We start from the raw sequence: 18,132 nt of genomic DNA on the forward strand, positions 1-18,132 counted from the left end.
CTGTACTGACAGCTCAGAGCCTGGAACCTGCTTCCGATTCTGTGTCTCCCTCTCTCTCTGCCCTTCCCCTACTCATGCTCTCTCTCTCTCTCTCTCTCTCTCTCTCTCTCATAAATAAACATTTAAATAAATCTTGTGGTTTTGGGAAAGTTCCTTCATCTCCAGGATTCCATTTCCTCAATTATAAAACAGGGATAAGGGTTCCTTAATTTTCTTTTTGTGGTAGGACCACACAGGGATATGCATTTGACACCTGGTTTGCCATATAGATTTTATGTAATAATGATGATGCCTTAATGATTTATTGATCTCATGAAATTGTGATGGTTTGGTGGATAGGAAAAATCTTATCCCTCCCATCCTTGCAAGTAGGGTGGAATAAGGTTATGTTCTGCATTTTGATTTTTTCTCACTTTAAACTTGTAATTAATAATCTTAGTTTGGAGGCTCATGGGAGGCTCAGTTGGTTAAGCATCTGACTCTTGACATCAGCTCAGATTTGGGAGATTGAGCTTTGCAACAGTCTCTGCACTGATGGTGCGGAGCCTGCTTGCGATCCTGTCCCCCACTTGCTTTCTCTCTCTCTCTCTCTCTCTCTCTCTCTCTCTCTCTCTGAAAAAAAGAGAATCTTAGTTTATACTTGAATCAAATAGATGCATACCTTCCTATTAAAAAATGTAAAACAAGCATCTTTCTATATGCCAATGATATGGCTTAATCACAAGTTGTAAGTAACTTTAGTAGACAACAGAACTTGTGTCCAGTTATTCCTAGGATGAGCACAAAGCACATTTTATAAAGATGTGTTTTAGTAGATGTCCCTTAATTTGTCATTGTGTTTATAAATCCCCCCACCCATGGGTATATCATCTTGGTTGTATCTTTCATACGTATCTTTTGTTGGATGGTGTATTCATTGGCTAGAGCTGCTGTAACAAAATACCACCACTAAGTGGCTTAAACAACAGCAACTTACTTTTTTCTGTCACAGTTCTGAAGGCCAGAATTCCAAGATCAAGGTGTCATCAAGTTTGGCTTCTCCTGAGGCCTCTCTCTTTGGCTCACAGATGGTCACCCTTTTGCTGTGTTCCCACACGGTTTCCTTCTGTGTGTGCACATTTCTGGGGTCCTTTTGTATGTCAGACTTTCATCTTCCTATGAGGACACCAGCCCAACTCACCATAGGAGCCTCTGTTTAACTTCATCACTTTTTAAAAACCTTATTTCCAAATACAATCATGTTTTGAGGTACTGGAGGTGAGCACTTCAACACAAGAATTTTGAGGGAGAAGGGGACATAATTCAGCCCCCAGGAAGAAAACCAGGAAATTCCACTCCTCAAAACTGGCATTTCAGAGGTGCTTTATGGCAGAGTTGTAGACCTGTTTACATGTTTTTCGAGCTAAAATTATGACCATGCTCTAAGATAAAAAACTGAAATTTCTGATTTCTCTTTGTGTTTCTTTAAAAGATAAATCAGGATTTCTTTAAAAAAAAAAAAGGTTTTTCTGGAAATGCTCCATTGGACTTCTTCTTTTTGAGAGCATTTGACTTCATTCTTACCTATATGACACTCCAGTTTTTACCAAAAAACCTCAGTTACACCCAGCTTGGTCTCCTATTTGAAGCGTCTCACTTAACAGACAGCTAGCTGTAGCACACAGTACCAGTGGGGAATATGCTTGGATCCCATATGCCTTTTAAGATCTGTATCCAGAGATACAATCATCAAGGCCTGCTGCCCACTGGTTATGCAGCTCACCCATTATTCCAGGTCACGGGCCCCTGAAGTGGAATGCAGAATTGTTCAGAGCATTTGTTTCAAAGATGAAAGATTCATGGTATGCATCTCAGTCCCATTGGTTCTATGGCTCCAAGAAAGTCATGTGCTCTGAATGAGCACAAGTTTTCCCTTGACTAGACCCACACACAGAAGCACTGTACACGGGCAGCCACCATCCAGTGTGTTTAAGGAATATTTGGTGAAGCAGCTCTGTGAGTAATCTTGTGTGAATGAAGAATATTCTCATCAACGTTTTCCAACAGCATTCTCTCTTATGGGCCCCAGTGGAGAAGTTTCTCTCTTCCCAGTGCAGTCTCCTGATGCTTATCATACTCATTTAGAAACTGAATCTTATAACAAAACGTATTTCTCATTTTCAAATAGCTAAAAAGCTTTTGGCCAAATTTGTGGCCTGCCACTTGTGAATGTATGGGACTTCATAATACCTACTGTATGTACTGAAAAAAAATTTTTTACATTTATTTATTTTTGAGAGACAGAGCACAAGTGGGGGAGGGGCAGAGAGAGAAGGAGACAGAATCTGAAGCAGGCTCCAGGCTCTGAGCTGGCAGCACAGAGCCCGACGTGGGGCTCGAACCCACAAACTGTGAGATTATGACCTGAGCCGAAGTTGGATGCTTAACTGACTGAGCCACCCAGGCGCCCCCCTACTGTATGTACTTTAAAAATGCTTAATGCCATCTTATTTTCCTTGCTGTCATGTTGGTTTTCTTAGTTTATTTTATCTTTGTATATCATGTCTCTGCAAAGAGCTTTACATCATAACTTCTGGGTAGGGCCTTTTGATATTTTTGCAATTACTGTGAATGAATATATGGTTATGTGTGTATGCACAGGGAAAGAGTTAAATGCTCCCTCTTTTTTTTTTTCTAGTGAGATGGAGTGTTGTTGTTGTTGTTGTTGTTGTTTTTTATAACTTGTTTCCAATGTTTCCCTTCATGGGGAGCAAATCTAATAGGGTCCACTGAAAAGACTGCAGCTTTTCTGTGATTCTGAGGAAATAGTTTAAACATTCGAGTTCCAATGCCTCAACCGTCTCTAGGAACAGCAGTAAATACTATCTTGCCTTTTCTCTTTAAAGGAAAACTACCCTTTAAGGGAAGCACTGGGTGTTGTGTAGGAAGAATGCAATAGTATACTGAAATCTTCAGTAGTTGAAAAGCCAGTGTGATACCATTTTAGACGCTTAACCTGGAATACACTTACAAAATGTAAGTCCCTGAGGAAATCTGAGAACCCACTGAAGGTACGCAGACCACCCCTAGAGGATCGTGGGCAGGGGGTGGCTACAGGAATGTCTCAAGGGAAGTTCATTGGTAAACTTGATCCATGAGGGAAGCCCATTTCAGAAAGCAGGGCCAGTACCGAGGACAGCATCAAGCCCCGCGCCCCGGTGGAGAGAGGCAGCAGCACCATGGACAGCACCAGCGTGCTGGGGAGAGAGGCGGGGAGAGGCGACCTTATCAGCTGATGCCTTACGTAGGCTGGATCCCCACTTTGATAAGGGAGGTCTGGACGCGCGCGCGCCAGTGTTCGTTCTCCAAAAGCCGCAGCCCCAGACGGGGTGGGGCTAGGGGACGGGTGGTGGCGGGGGGGGGGGGGCAGCGGGGGGGGGGGGGGGATAGCAGAAGGCAGGTCCCCGAAAGCAGGTCCCTGCTTGGCTTCCCTGGCACGGAGTTGAGGCTGCAGCCCGCTGCCTGGAGAGAGGGGCGGGTACGGAGGCAAGGCTGCGAGAGTACTGCTCTGACGCACCAGCATCCTCTCCAGCAGGAGAGGCACCCACACGCTCCAGGGTCGCCCAGCTTCCCCGCCCCCCCACCTCCCCGACCTGGGAGATGCTCGGCTCTGGGCGACCAGACTGCTGTCTCCGCCGAGGTGAAAAGCCTGGGCATGTGACAGCTTAGGCGGGCCCCGGCTGCCAGACGCAGCCCAGCGCCCTCCTCTCCGCCGCGCCGTCTCCCACGGATGCTCGCCGGCAGAAGGTTGGGGCCAGTTTCATAGGCAATCCCCAGAAACCCTAGCCCCAGCCAGAGGTTGCAAACATCCGAAGTGGCTCTGGACGCAGTGGCCACCGTCTGTCTTCCTGAACTCCCCTCCTGCACACACCCTGGGCCGGCCTCCTGACCCAGAGATGGATTCGCCTGTGAACCTAACCTACTTTTCCCTCTCCACCCCCGCCCCTTTGGAGACCAACCGCAGCGGCCTCGGCGCGGAAGACTCGCGCCCCAGCCCCCTCCTCTCTGTCTTCGGTGTGCTTATCCTGACCTTTCTGGGCTTTCTGGTGGCCGCCACGTTCTCCTGGAACCTGCTGGTGCTGGCGACCATTCTCCGTGTGCGCACCTTCCACCGGGTTCCACACAACTTAGTGGCGTCCATGGCCATCTCGGATGTGCTGGTGGCCGCTCTGGTCATGCCCCTGAGCCTGGTGCACGAGCTGTCCGGGCGCCGCTGGCAGCTGGGCCGGCGACTGTGCCAGCTGTGGATCGCATGCGACGTGCTCTGCTGCACGGCCAGCATCTGGAACGTGACGGCCATCGCGCTGGACCGCTACTGGTCCATCACCCGCCACCTGCAATACACACTGCGCACCCGCAAGCGCGTCTCCAACGTTATGATAGTGCTCACCTGGGCGCTCTCCGCCGTGATCTCCCTGGCCCCGCTGCTCTTCGGCTGGGGGGAGACCTACTCTGAGGACAGCGAGGAGTGCCAGGTGAGCCGCGAGCCGTCCTACACCGTGTTCTCCACCGTGGGCGCCTTCTACCTGCCCCTCTGCGTCGTGCTCTTCGTGTACTGGAAGATCTACAAGGCGGCCAGGTTCCGCGTGGGCTCCAGGACCAACAGTGTCTCACCCATATCGGAGGCTGTGGAGGTGGGTGTTTTAGTGACCCTTGCAAATACTTCACTCGCGTTCCTACGGGCTTTAGCTCCAGCACGCTGACTTGAAAGTTTGTAGGAAGTGAGCTTTTCAGTTTCCTTTCTTGGGGAGGGGTGGGGGCAAAGGGGAAGGGGTAGACCGGGGTAGCTGAAGAAACCCTCGGAGGCTGATTTTGCTCCAACGCGCTCAGTATCACAGAGCCAATAATGGTCTTTACCATCTCTGATGGGTTTTTCCCCCCCATATGGGAAATGAGGGGTTTGGACTACATTCTTCCACAGGGTCCCATCTGGCTCTAAAATTCTGTGACTCTATCACACCCTGTAGGAGGGCTGAAGAAGCAGGTGTCTGGGGCTATACTAGATAAACTTGCAGCTTCCTGCATTTGGACTGAGCTGCTCAATGAGGAAGGAAGGGACAGATGGTGAGGTGCCTTGGCAGAAAGATTGCCAAACAGCAGGCCAAGCAGATTCATGTTTCGACCCAATCTATTTTTTTTTTCTTTGCAAATTAAAGCAGCTAGCTTTGCAGAATCCAGGGTCTCCTGGATTACTCTCTGCAGTTCTGCAGCGTCCTCTTCCCCTGGTGTGAGATTACAGATCTTTGTCTGTCTCCAAGCCTGCATTTGTTATGTCCCATCGTTGCCTGTGGTGCTGTTCTCTGGGTCTAGCCCCAGCCCTGTCAGGCTTCTGTGTATAGCTGAGGATCACCTGTTTGCCTTCCCAGACAGGCTACGGGGCGGGGGGCGGGGAGAGGGATTAAAAATCTAAGGCAGACAATTCCCCAGCTCTTTGCAAGTGGCATTTTCTGTAGGACAATCATCACAACCACAGTGAGGGCTCTCTTCCAGTTCTCTCTCCGCCACACTTTTCTGTTTCTTGTTAACTCTTAATAATCCAACCCTGATTTCAATTCAGGAAACATACGACAACTGAACCCATGGGGTGTGGGGATTGCGTCCCCCCTGACCAACTCATTGCCAAGGTGATCCCTTGAGCCTAATTCACTTTTTTAAGTGAGATCAGAAATCGACACAGCCCCATTTTCTGTCAGGGGCTCTAGGACAACCACATAAATTCAATTAAGCATATCAAGCACATACTATGGGGATGGTGGTAGGAGTGAAACAATGAAAGACGTCATCTTTGCCCATGAAGAGTTCCCTCTAGTGAGGGAGGTAAACACCTACTGTGGATGCTGTAATGTGGTTCTGTTTTCCTGATCAGAGGCTAACTCCAACAATAACCAGTCAATCAAGCTTAGAGGGACCAGAGGTGTAGGTAATGGAGAAAAAAGTGCATCATTCTGGAAGAAAGAAGGAAAAGAGGGTCAGAGGCTACCTATCCTTTTATCTGGAACAATGGTCTCAACCAGGGGTGATTTGCCCCCTCCATTTGGGATGTCTGGAGACATTTCTGATTATCAAAGTTTGGGAGAGAGTGTTAATGGCATCTAGTGTTAGAGGCAAGGGGTGGGGCTAAACATTGTACAGTGGACAGGACAGCCCCCACAAAAAATAATTCAGGCCAAAACGACAGTAATGCCAAATTTGGGAAACCTTGACCTATTAGATTTCTAACCTGAATGAGGAGTGCTGATGGCTAAGAGTGCTCACAGCACCAGACTGTCGGGAACTTCCATGTGTATGAGAATCACCCCAAGCCCAGGTCAGGACCAAGAGGACTGACTGCCTTCAAGTGTCCTCCTTACACAGACTCTCTTCTGCTGGGATGCTTATCCAGGTAAATGGTTTACAATTGGTACTAGATACAGCTTTAAAAGGAAAGCAGTCACCGTTTTTCTTGTGAGGCTTACTGCAAGGCGATGCAGGCTTTTACCGCTCTGCTCTGGAGACAACAGAAACAAAGCATCATGATATCTTTGTGCTTTTATACACTAGTCTGCACTGTTTCATTTTCTCTCCTTTCTCTGCCAGATAACTTTTAAAAAATGGTTTGTCTTGGCTTTGCAAGACCTCCAAATGATCCAGGGTTCCACATACAATATGGGGCTGCCTCTGTCCTCATGTTACTGTGAAGGGTTAATTACAAACCAGGTCTCCTGATTTCTCCATGGTAGCAGGTGCCAAAATTTCTAAATACAGTTCTACCACCAACTAGCTGTGTTACCCAGGGAAACACAATACTTCCTCCTTCTTTATCTGCTGAGTTTTCTCCAAGGATATTACTGAGAACCTAACCTATGTCGGACACTGAGATGGGAACTGGCAACACAAGAGATGGGCTTTGCCCTCAAAAAAAGGATGATGAAAACACTACCAAAGATCTGGCATAAAAAGATAATGCTGAATTTATTATTTACTAGTGTATGGCTGAACCATGCTGGCCAGGCACAATCTCTCTGAGCAGAGAAGAATGTTGATCTTAAATAGCATTTTTAGAAAGCTTGGAGTTCAGACATTGGGAGGCTTTGAGAGATATAGGTAGGCTGACATCATCTGTATGAGTCTTAAATTTGTTGGTTGGTTGTCATCCCAGTAGGGGTTTACTGGAATGAATCCAACCCAGGTTGACCTGGGACTGACACTGCTAGGTTGGCTTGTAAAATAAGTCCATTGAGTTGAATTGCCCCTGATCAATAGACCAAGTTTAAGCTGGCTCTAGGCTATAGAACACACAGTCTTGTCCTAAGTTTGTGGGAACATTTAGTTCTCAGGCTCCCACTCTTGGTCCTTATTCAGCCAAAGCTTTGAGAGAAACCCTCAAGGACTAACCAGATAGTGACCACTGTTGGTGATTCTCCCGGAAGATGAAGTTTCATCTGTGGAGATCTGATGCTCAAATTGCACATCAGTCAATGTAATTTCCAATCATTTCTCAGGACAGAGCAGTGCAGAAGCATTTAAGCTCTGGCTACCAAGCATTGGACAACTCTGAGGCAAACAAGTAGAAGTATTATAAGAAGGGCCTGGAAGATCTCCCAAGTCATGACCCAGGATTTTCTAGTCTTAATCAAAGCCAGTCCCAAAGATTCCCTGTGTCTACCTAAGACCGCTAGTTTGCCTTTTCTTTTAGTTTAAAAATAGTTGTATCTTACCTGTAGTGTTAATCTAGGTACAATGTGAAGTCTTACTTAGTGTTAGTGGGTAGACTCCTCCTTGGCTGGCCAAAAGCAAATCTGGAGTGATTTTATTAGTCAATATTTTTTGAGTTAAGATACTTAAACTGCTTTGTTGTGCCCCCAGAGCGTAGACTGTACAATTTACTATGTCAGCCAATGTAGACATTATTGTGCCAACCATTTTTTTTAAATGAAAACTTCAAGTTGTCTGACTCCTATGGATGAGGTCAGTATTCTCAGGAATCGTTTCCCTGAAAGAGTTGTAACCGTTTGGACTCTTTGTAAGGAGATATAATCCATTGAGGGCATTGGAGAGTTAGTCCTTGAAATGGCCTAACCGATGGCCCTACTGAACAATCAATCTTGTTTCTTGATTGACATGAAAAAGCGTGAGTTTAGTATGGGATAAAGAACCCTGGAGGTGTACAAGAGATGTGATCAACTTCAGTGAAGCTATAGGTATATTGTCAGACAGTCTTCATGTACTCATCTGCTTGGTCAAGCTTCTTGATTAGCAGCCAACGCCTACCCCTCTACTTCTGGGCATTGTCTGCAGCTAATGTTGAGGTCATCCTCCCTGAATCCTAACACTGCAGTTTAGGATAATTTCAGAGAGCATTAAGTCACCAACCGAGTAATTCACATTTGTTGTTCATTTTTAAAGAACGCCTGAAGAAGGTGCTTCTATAGCATGTTGAAGAAGTGAATTATCTGGAAAGCATACCAGTTGTTAGTTCCTATACCTCCTCTTCTATTATTTTAGCAATTTTATATGCCCTAGAAGCAGCCACCGTTGAGTCATTGAACAGTTTGGCTTCTGATATGAAATTACGTTTTATGAGAAAGACTGAACTACTTATTACATATCAAATTGATTATTACACATTATTTTTATTTTCAGTGTAACACCCACCAACAAAGAATAGTAAGTTGTAATTTCAAACAAGAGTGAAAAAAATTCTGCTTGGGGCAAGGACACTTCTTCAGTTACAGAAACACAATCATGAGACTTACCTTCATTGGCTAAGGATTATACAGTCGCCGGATTGTTAGTGTTAAACCAATGGGTGGTAATAGGAGAAAGAGAAGGTGACAATGAATCATGATTAATCAACGAGTAGAAAAATGTGGGTGGTTTTGATTAGCAGTAGGGATTGTCTATGTATAATAACAAGATTTAAAGGCTTAATATAAGGTCTTAAAATGTGGTGACTAATTTTAGTCATGTAATTTCTCCGAAACAAAGGGAAAAACCTTTATTACTGAACTGAGGGTTGGCCTTCAAGAGACAACAGTTCTCTGATAGGCACCATGTTGCTGAATTCATCTACCTAGAGCATGGCCCAGCATTATCATATTTGTACAAAAGGCAGATTAATGATAAGCTAGGAAGAATCAATCTGGACTTTATGCATTCTATTCCAATTAATCTTTCTCTCTGTGGTGTCCTTTATTCATAGGATTCTAGACCTATTGCCATGTGTTTGATAATGTCTGGAATTACACAGAGTGTAAGTATTTTCATGTGTAGATCAGCTATAATCTGATAATATACAAGGGCTGCAGTACATTTCATCTGGAAGCAGATCTTACTTCTTAAATTTGTAGGTGTGTTATAGAAACTAAAGAACTATTCTTCTAATAATGATCCTAAAATACCAGCCTTGAGTTGGCACACAAAATTATGAAAGATTTTCATTGCTTGAATTTTTCAAATGAAGTTCACTTTCCCTCAAGCCTTTAGAAATTTACTCTCTAGCCACAAATTTGTCTTTCATGATCTTCTTTCACCATCTGGTATAACTAATTACTTTTTTAAAGAAAATTTTCTCTAGTTTTCTTCATTTGCTTTTAACTTATTTCAAGTCAATTTGCTGTTTCCTTTTCAGACAATGGTAAAATTTTAGGCTGAAGGATCTGTTGTTCTATAATTATGGGGATAATGGCAGTTATAGTGATGCCTATAAGAAAGCTGTATTGTTGTACATCTACAATGATAGACAACTCCCCTTGTAAATTTAGAAGGACAGGGATTTGTTGGGTGATAATGTCTCCCTCAGAGGGACTTCACTGGACAGATTTTAGATAGTTGTCATCTTTACTTGTAGCCAGTATGGAACACTGATTTTTTCAAGGATTTTTCTGCTGGCAATACTCACAAGGGTCCTTGTCTAGACTCCCAAACCTTTGACAACAGAGGTCCTTTGGGATGTTTCATCTAGAGAAACATATCCTGTATTGCTTTCTAGATAATTTATTTTTCTAAGGATATCTGGAAACGTCTAGTCCCTTAATGGATATTTTCTAAATTGGTAATTTCACATTTCCATTATTTTTTATTATTCAATTCCCTAATTCAAGTTTGAGCCCACTTATAGAAAGATAGGGCAAGACTCTAAACTTCAGATGCTGGGTTTATACCAGAATACTGTTTGAACATTTCCAGAAGTCTATTTTCTATCTTTATTTAGTTTACAATGTGGAACATCTAGTCAATCTTTCCTTAAAAGAAGGGCTTCTGATTTTTACATTTTATAGTTTTATATATTTTTATATTTAAAATGTTCATAGCTGGATTATATAGCTCTTCTCTTTTTTATCCTTCAACTTTTAAGGATCTGTTTTTCCCCATCTGAGGGGACTTCAATTAACTTCACTCACTGGTACAGACTTGTAGTTCAAGACAATAAGAATTTTGTTCAATACTCTCACCAAATTCTGAATTCCATAACCATTTTTATTTTTATTTTCTCTCTGAAGTTTAGGAAAATTCTAAATTATAACCCTTAACTTAACTTGAGGCCAGGGTTTTAATGGAAATTCTATAGATTTGACTCCTTATCTGGCAAATTTACTATATGGCTTTGCTTTTTCTGAGAAAACCCTGAAGAGAGGACAGTTCATTTAGGAAGTCAGGTGCAGCTAGGTAGAAATATACAAGACCTAGATGTGCAAGGCAGGTGGGTGTGGGGATGTTACAAAACCTTCGAGACTATTTTAGAGTTAAGATTTTGTTTAAGGCCCTAGCATACCAATTAAAGAAGGAAGCTGTTAACTGTTTGGTCTTTTTCCCCCGGATTTTTCTAGGGCTCTTATCTGGGTGAATTTACTAATTTTGACTTGTCAGAAGTTCCTTATCAAGAACGTTTTTTTAAAAAGGCATTTGTTGAGAAAAGCACAGGAGTTCAGATTATAGTGCAAGTTAAAATAGGAAGTCAAAGTTCCTAAAGGAGAAGGTTGAGTCCTTGGTTTAGACCAACCATGACACACAAGAAAGACTCTATGGTTGGCCAACAGTCAGTGCCTGTGAATAGTGCCCAAGGATCCCTGACCAGATGCTAGCAAGGGGCCATACAAGCACCAACCCAACACTCATTGAGCTGGAATACCAACTAAACAAAGTGATATTCCTTCACAAATTGAGAAGACAGGGAATATCCTCAAATTTTGTAAAGGACCGAAAGCAAAGTTTGATCAATTGCTTTTCCACAAATTAGTGTTAAGTCTATCCGTCCTCAGAACATTAGCCCTCAGGTCTGGCTTGGAATGGATTAGAAGTTTATCAAGCCAATGCCATACAGAACAATCTTTTTTTATATTTTATATTCAACTGAGAGAAAGGCTCTCTAGGAAAAACAAACGAAACTACCCTATGAAACCAGACTTTGCACATATAGACAAATAATAGCAAAAGCAAAGCAAGTAGCAGTAGAATAAGTACGTCAATGGCATAAACATATTTGCCAAATGGTACACCTCTAGGATGAGAGATATAATTGGCTTGCACAAAGATCTAAGTCAATTACCAAATAGTATACATCTCAATCAAAGGTCTAGTTACCTGGTACAAAGACCTAAGTCTAAAGACCTTAACCAAAGACACTTTTGGTTACAAGTCCTAGGATAACAAAATTCAGAGAGCAAAAAGAGCCCATTGGAGCTGGTTGGAGCTGTTGAGACCACCACAGCTGGCTACAGATTCTGAGTGCCCCTGGAGTCTGGGCTCCAGTGAACACACCTGTGGTCCAAGCGTCCTGTGAGGGTCTTCAAAATGATCTCAGTGGACTCTGTTGAACTGTCCAAGGATGATACGACCACCACACAGTATCTGAAACAGAAATAAATGCCAAACTGCTTACTACAGTGAGAAGAAACTATACTTGTCAAGCACCGTATCCAGAATGGAGCAGAATGCCGACCACCTGTGGGGACTGGGGACAGCGTGGAGTTCAGGGCAGTGAACTGACATCCCCCTAAGACGAGGTTCCTCGGTGAGACTGCTGTCAATTGATTGGTGCTCAGAGGAGCATTTATTGGGGGTGAGTCCCATCCTAACTGGCTGACGTTCGAGGCCAGACATGGATTGTGTGGTTTGCAAATGAGTATTCACAGAGGGGGATTGTCCCTGGTCAGTGGAAGATATGTAAACAGCAAGACTCCTTGTTGCCATAGCCACAGAACAATCAGTCTTCCTAAGTTTGTTGGGAAGTTCAAGCGATGTTTTCACCCTCCCCTGTGTGGAGCCCTCCCTTAACGTGTAAGACCATTTCTAGTTTGAGCATCCTGGTTCATCGGTCCATCTTCCATTCTGACAGTGGGCTGGTCTAACCTGCAAACCACCCAAAACCACTTCTAAGGTAACAGTCTTCATCCTTGAACTGCAGTACCTACCATTGATGGTAATCTATCAATTATGTGTGATATTAATAGGAAGGCGAAGCTGAGTGGTTAGAGGAAATGAAAGAAACCTACTAGGTTTATGATTAACCCGTAAATCGTTATTTAGTACATAACGATTTCAGAAAAATGAGAAGTCTGACACATAAGTACACGTCCCCCAAAGAACGCATTTATTTGGAGAGATGAGGCTAATTGTTCACCTAGAAAAATTTTGTATGTGTATCCTAAATTGTGAGATGTGTGCTTCAAATGATACAGCATTACAAAGATGATTAAGAAAAGTCTAATTTGGCTTGGATGTCCACTTTATTTTTTATCCTCCTACTTCTTTTTCTGTGAATTGCGTGTTGAGCAATTGATAGCGTAATTAATAGAGTTCTATTCTCAAGACTCAGTTAGGCGCTTTATTGTAATCATTGATTAGCAGAAAGCAAAGAGCTAAGGAGTCCCTGAGTCAGAAAGCCACAGGGCGAGCAACAAAAAGCCATGAGACACTAGAAACCTGAAACTTCCCAGACGACAAAGATCCTCCTTCCAGCGGAGCCTCTGCTGTCCCAGAAGAACCATTTTAAATCCGTGGCCCTCTTTCTTCTGTCAGGTGAGTTGGTGTTGAAGGATGCATGAAGAGGGGCCCAGTTAAACAGTCAACGTTTCATATCGAGGTCCTAGAAAATGTGCTTTTCTGAGTCACGTGGGGTTCTAGGACTAACCTATAAATAACTCCTGACTCACAGAAAACCAGAAAAAGATAGTATTCAGAGAAAATATTTAATCTGAATCTAAAGCAGAACCGTAAGGGGTTCCCATGGGACATGAAAGAGAATGGTTAAAACAGGAATCTTGAGTCTGTTGGAAGGGGCTATGGACGTGGGCTCCCCACTGCTGTACTAACAACTCCGTGAGGAAAGAACATGCATGTAACCCCTGCGAGGGTTTAGCTGAGCCCCCCTATTGACACGGGGAAAGTCCTCCTGAAGACAGACTTAGGAATAAACTCCCTGGGATATCTTTAAGAATGCCCTTCATTCAACATTAGAACCATTACACAGCGGACGATTCTTGCAGATCCAGCGAATGTCCGTTTTATCTGGGAACAGCTCATCACCTGTAGGAACCCAGGTAAACTGGAAGAACATCAGGTTTTATAGGATGACTGCCAAATGCCCATACAAGCAGGCCTGCACGTACGGCACTTCACGTTCCTGTACAGGGACCGCGACTAAAGTGATGAACTTCCATAAAAGTGTCCTATAAAACGTCAGCTCCCTTTCCCAAGACTAATTTCCATAGAAATATTCAAATCCTACACTTAAATGTAGGTCATATGCCTGGAAACCTTGCAACTTTTTCCCATTATGCAACAGGAAACTCCTACAAACATAATGTGCCAACACGGGGATATATCTCATCCTTACAGAAGGCTGGTCTTCCATTGGTAGTTTCGTTGTGAGGCTCATCATGTCTTGTAACTGGAATTTGAGTGCATAAAGGACTACGCGGGGGCTTCTGGAGTCAGTCTGAAAAGGCTAATGACCACAGGGAAGGCAGACAGGGAGTCAAGATGGGAGGGTTTGGCTGTTTCCCAAAAGAGTGCCATATCTCCAAAGCCAGAATATCTGGCTGTGTGTTGCTGTATTTATTTCTACTGTTAGACCAGAGCCTTTGACAAAGTCTAGTTTAAGTGTTCTACTTTTATATCAGTTGTGCTATAGAGAATTAAGGGGTGGTCACAGGGGAGTCACAACCCTGAGTGGCCAGTGCTACCCCTGAAAAAGTGCTGAGAGGGAGGAGAATTTTTAGGGGTTTTAAAGTCAGGACCAGAATGTTGCTTCAAGTTGCCACCCTTGGAAAAGGGGTAAAAATCGCTTCCCTGATTCCGTTTTTGGGTCTGAGTTTTATTAAGAAATTGGTCGGTTTTCCCATTTGTGCGGAAAAATAAAGCTGAATATTGTGTTGCATTTCCATAAATGAATTCCCTGCAATGCACTACCGGATATGCACTAATAATATATGAAAGGTCACTGTGGCACATCTCGGGGTGAGGCTGGGGTCTAGAAAGAGGTTTTCACTTCTCACTTTATGTCCATTTTTCCAGGTTGTGGTGTTGTAGACTATTTGTTCCAATATTTATGATTTTCTTTTTTGATTGCACAATACTTGGTACTTCACTATTCTTCAAGCAAATAACAAGAAGGCTATCATGCAAATTTAAGAATTCATATAGCAGCTAATATTACCTTAACCATAGTGTCCTTATTTATACCTCCGTTATGCTCCATGAACAGATAAATCGATTCCTTTGGACTCCCAATCTGTAGATGTAGCCATGAACTGGTCAAGGGGGTTAGGTTAACAAGAATGACCCTCTGACCTGGTCCTTCGCCTAAAAGTTTGTGTGCTATTGAGAGAGAGCTGTGTGAGCATCCTTTTCAAATGCACTGGGATCACAGAATGCTGAATCCGCTGGGTTGGGCTGGGAAGAATGATATCGAACGTCCACGTAGTCTCACCCGCTAGGGAATGAAAGTCTGCTTTCCATGAAGCCCCGAGGGAGGTAAGTGTCCTGGTGAGCGAACTGTCCCAAACAGTCCTGGGAAACTGACACCAGGAGAAAAGTTCTAGAAAATTCCTTGAGGGAGGATTCACATGAGCACAGAAAGTTACAAAGATTTCAGAAAGTTGTGAGGATTTTAGAAAGTCAGACTTTAATTGTCCCAGGGTTTGACAAGGATTCGGAGCACTTTAGATTACTCATGTGCCTTTGTCACCGAATTACACACACTATGTGACTGGCTTATTTTTTGTTTGTTGTTGAACAGGCAGCAGTGGGAAATTCATCTTCATCATGTTTATTATGGGTGTTCCCATTTTCCTTCCACTTCTAAGACGTAAGCAAATGCCAGCTCTGTCACCACGTTTCCACGGCTGAGGGTGGGCTCCCCAGGCAGTCAGTCTCCCGCACGCAATGATCAAGGGCTTTCTCTTCAAGTGGATGTGCAGGACCCAGCGTCTGGAAGGCACAAGAAGGTGGCTCTTCATGAAGCTTCTGCTTATCTCTTCCAGGCGAAGACCTCTGCTCAGCAGCCTCAGATGGTGTTCACAGTCCGCCACACCACCGTCACCTTCCAGACAGAAGGGGACACGTGGAGGGAGCAGAAAGAGCAGAAGGCCGCCCTGATGGTGGGCATCCTCATTGGGGTGTTTGCGCTCTGCTGGATCCCTTTCTTCACCACGGAGCTCATCAGCCCCCTGTGTTCCTGCGACATCCCCACCATCTGGAAGAGCATCTTCCTTTGGCTTGGCTACTCCAACTCCTTCTTTAACCCCCTGATCTATACAGCTTTCAACAAGAACTACAACAGCGCCTTCAAGAACTTCTTTTCTAAGCAACACTGAGCACGAGGCCTGGGGATAGGAAGGAGCTGTCCTGTAACTCAATCAAATTTCCAATTCTACCTACTTCCCCATAAATACCCAGTACTACACGGAAGAGGCAAGTCCTCGGGGTTCTCCGGGGTCGTCTTCAGAACTAGCCCTCCCTTCCATGCTCCAAGGCAGGAATGTGGGTCTTCCCAGACAGTTTTGGTGACCTTATTAATCTAACTTACCTGTTCTTGCTCTCCCTGCACCTACCAGCCACGGACTTTGCCCACAAAGTGCCCTTTCCTCCCCCAAATCCACTCCAGCATGGTCATCGTCCTTGCCCCAGAGAAGTCAGACATAGAAGATGAGAGGGAGGAAATAAAGCAACATGGACAGATAGAGAATGGGTGGAAGATGATGAATTAGAAGTCATACTGCGATATCCGAGGGGTAGGAAACCATAATTCCAAGTTTTGTGGAATAGTCCTTATTTCGAACGTTCCATTCTGTGGTCCTGTTAAATATACCCTAGTACTTATTGTGTATGTCCCAGGGTTTGGCCATAAAATATTGTCTCTGAACCTATTAAAGCACATGGCCACAGCTGTAAGACCAGTGAATACTGGCTTTAAAGCTTTGTTTGTGGCAACCACATGTGTGTGTGTGTGTGTGTGTGCATGCGCGCGCACACACACACACACAGAACTCTGGAGGAGGTGAATGTTCCAAAGGCCAGTTTATTCTAAAATCCAACCCATCAAGTTGGAACAGGAGCTAAAAGTCAAACCAAATATCTCCCACCATTCTGAGGCAACTGTGCACAAACCATAGAAAAATAGACTAGTTTTGTAGACTCTGTCAAACTTGCTTATTTTCTATGGAGTTTCTTTGTATAGAATTTATTCAAATGTTGCAGGACAAAGACCTTTATCCTTGGATCATGAGGTTAGAGGAAAACAGGTGTCATGAAGCTGGCGGCTTCTTTTAGTCTCATAACCAAGGACTGTGAAGGTATATTTACCGAACATGTACACTTTAAAGGGACAGTTGGTTAATTTGCTATTTTTTACTGATGTGTGAATGCCCATTTTGAGGCCAACACTACTAGTAACTAATGAGAAAAGCAGAAATATGGTAAAATGTGGCCTCGGTCCTCGGCAGGTTGACACCTCTATATAAGTGAGTCAAGGCATTTAAGTGATGGTGTGGTGTTTATATGATCATATAAAACCTAGGCCATTCTACAAAACTTTAAAAAGATCTTGGGCAATAAAAGTGCCTGTGGTCCACTATGTCCCTGGTTCTTTCAATGCATGAATTCAAAAACTATATCTCATAATAATCTTTGATTATTATCATAAATATATATGTATTCTTTTGTATATAATAAATTATACCAAGAATAGGAAATCTGTGTGAATTTGCAGTCTTGGCTGGAAGTTTAGTCTTGCGTTTACTGCCAAGATTCTTTACTCAAAGAATGTGAGCAGATGAGGAAATGTTGCACAGCTTCTGTGGGTCATGGATGATGATGCTAAGTGCAGACCTCTTATCTATGCATTGAAGCAAGTTCATGGAAGAATTTGCTTGGAAACATTCTTAGGTTTTTCTGCCTTCTGTTTTTATAACTTGAAGTGCCAAACCTACAAATATTTTCATTTCTTTTTGTTTTTTTTTTTGAGAGAGAGAGAGACAGACAGACAGAGGGAGAGGAAGGAGCAGAGAGAGAGAGAGAGAGAGAGAGAATCCTAAGCAGGTTCCATGCTGTCAGCACAGAGCCTGGTGTGGGGCTCAAACCCATGAACTGTGAGCTCTTGACCTGAACTGAAACCAAGAGTCAGATGCTTAAGTGACCGAGCCACCCAGGCACCCAACCCACAGATATTTTACAATACGGATTGTTCACTTCAGTTACCTTCCCCACTATTACTTGGAACCAGAGAGACCACCAAATGCTATTAGATTCTAGTGTCATAATAAAGGACGAGCTTCTAAAATTTCATCAATACCTCGTAGCAGAGAAGGCTACACTCAGACAAGGGGAGCCCAGAGATGGGACATCACAACCAAGGGAAGGGGAGCCTGGGTGGCTCAGTCAGTTGAGCGTCCGACTTCGGCTCAGGTCATGATCTCACAGTTCATGAGTTCGAGCCCCGCGTCGGGCTCTGCACTGACCACTCACAGCCTGGAACCTGCTTCAGATTCCGTGTCTCCCTCTCTCTCTGCCCCTCCCCCACTCGTGCTCAGTCTCTCTCTCTCTCTCTCTCTCTCGCTCAAATAAACATTAAATAAATAAATAAAAGAACCACGGGTAAACTTTTCAGTCAAT

General features: G+C 43.9%; 1 protein-coding gene across 1 annotated transcript; it reads left to right on the plus strand.

Annotated features, from left to right (window-relative positions):
• The first annotated feature begins 3,423 nt into the window (after nucleotides 1–3,423).
• Nucleotides 3,424–17,213, plus strand: HTR5A (5-hydroxytryptamine receptor 5A). The gene is made up of 2 exons (XM_043590492.1): nucleotides 3,424–4,673; nucleotides 15,504–17,213. The coding sequence occupies exons 1-2, from the start codon at nucleotides 3,936–3,938 to the stop codon at nucleotides 15,834–15,836; spliced, it is 1,071 nt and encodes a 356-aa protein (XP_043446427.1). The 5' UTR covers nucleotides 3,424–3,935; the 3' UTR covers nucleotides 15,837–17,213.
• The last annotated feature ends 919 nt before the right edge of the window (nucleotides 17,214–18,132 follow it).

Source organism: Prionailurus bengalensis, chromosome A2 (assembly GCF_016509475.1).
Source record: "Prionailurus bengalensis isolate Pbe53 chromosome A2, Fcat_Pben_1.1_paternal_pri, whole genome shotgun sequence".
Taxonomy (NCBI): domain Eukaryota; kingdom Metazoa; phylum Chordata; class Mammalia; order Carnivora; family Felidae; genus Prionailurus; species Prionailurus bengalensis.

Bases quoted from the DNA above. Each gene is read 5' to 3' on its own strand.
- HTR5A (XM_043590492.1), top strand. From the start codon at position 3,936: ATGGATTCGCCTGTGAACCTAACCTACTTTTCCCTCTCCACCCCCGCC. The intron at 4,674-15,503 runs GTGGGTGTTTTA...TATCTCTTCCAG, and splicing joins CCATATCGGAGGCTGTGGAG to GCGAAGACCTCTGCTCAGCA.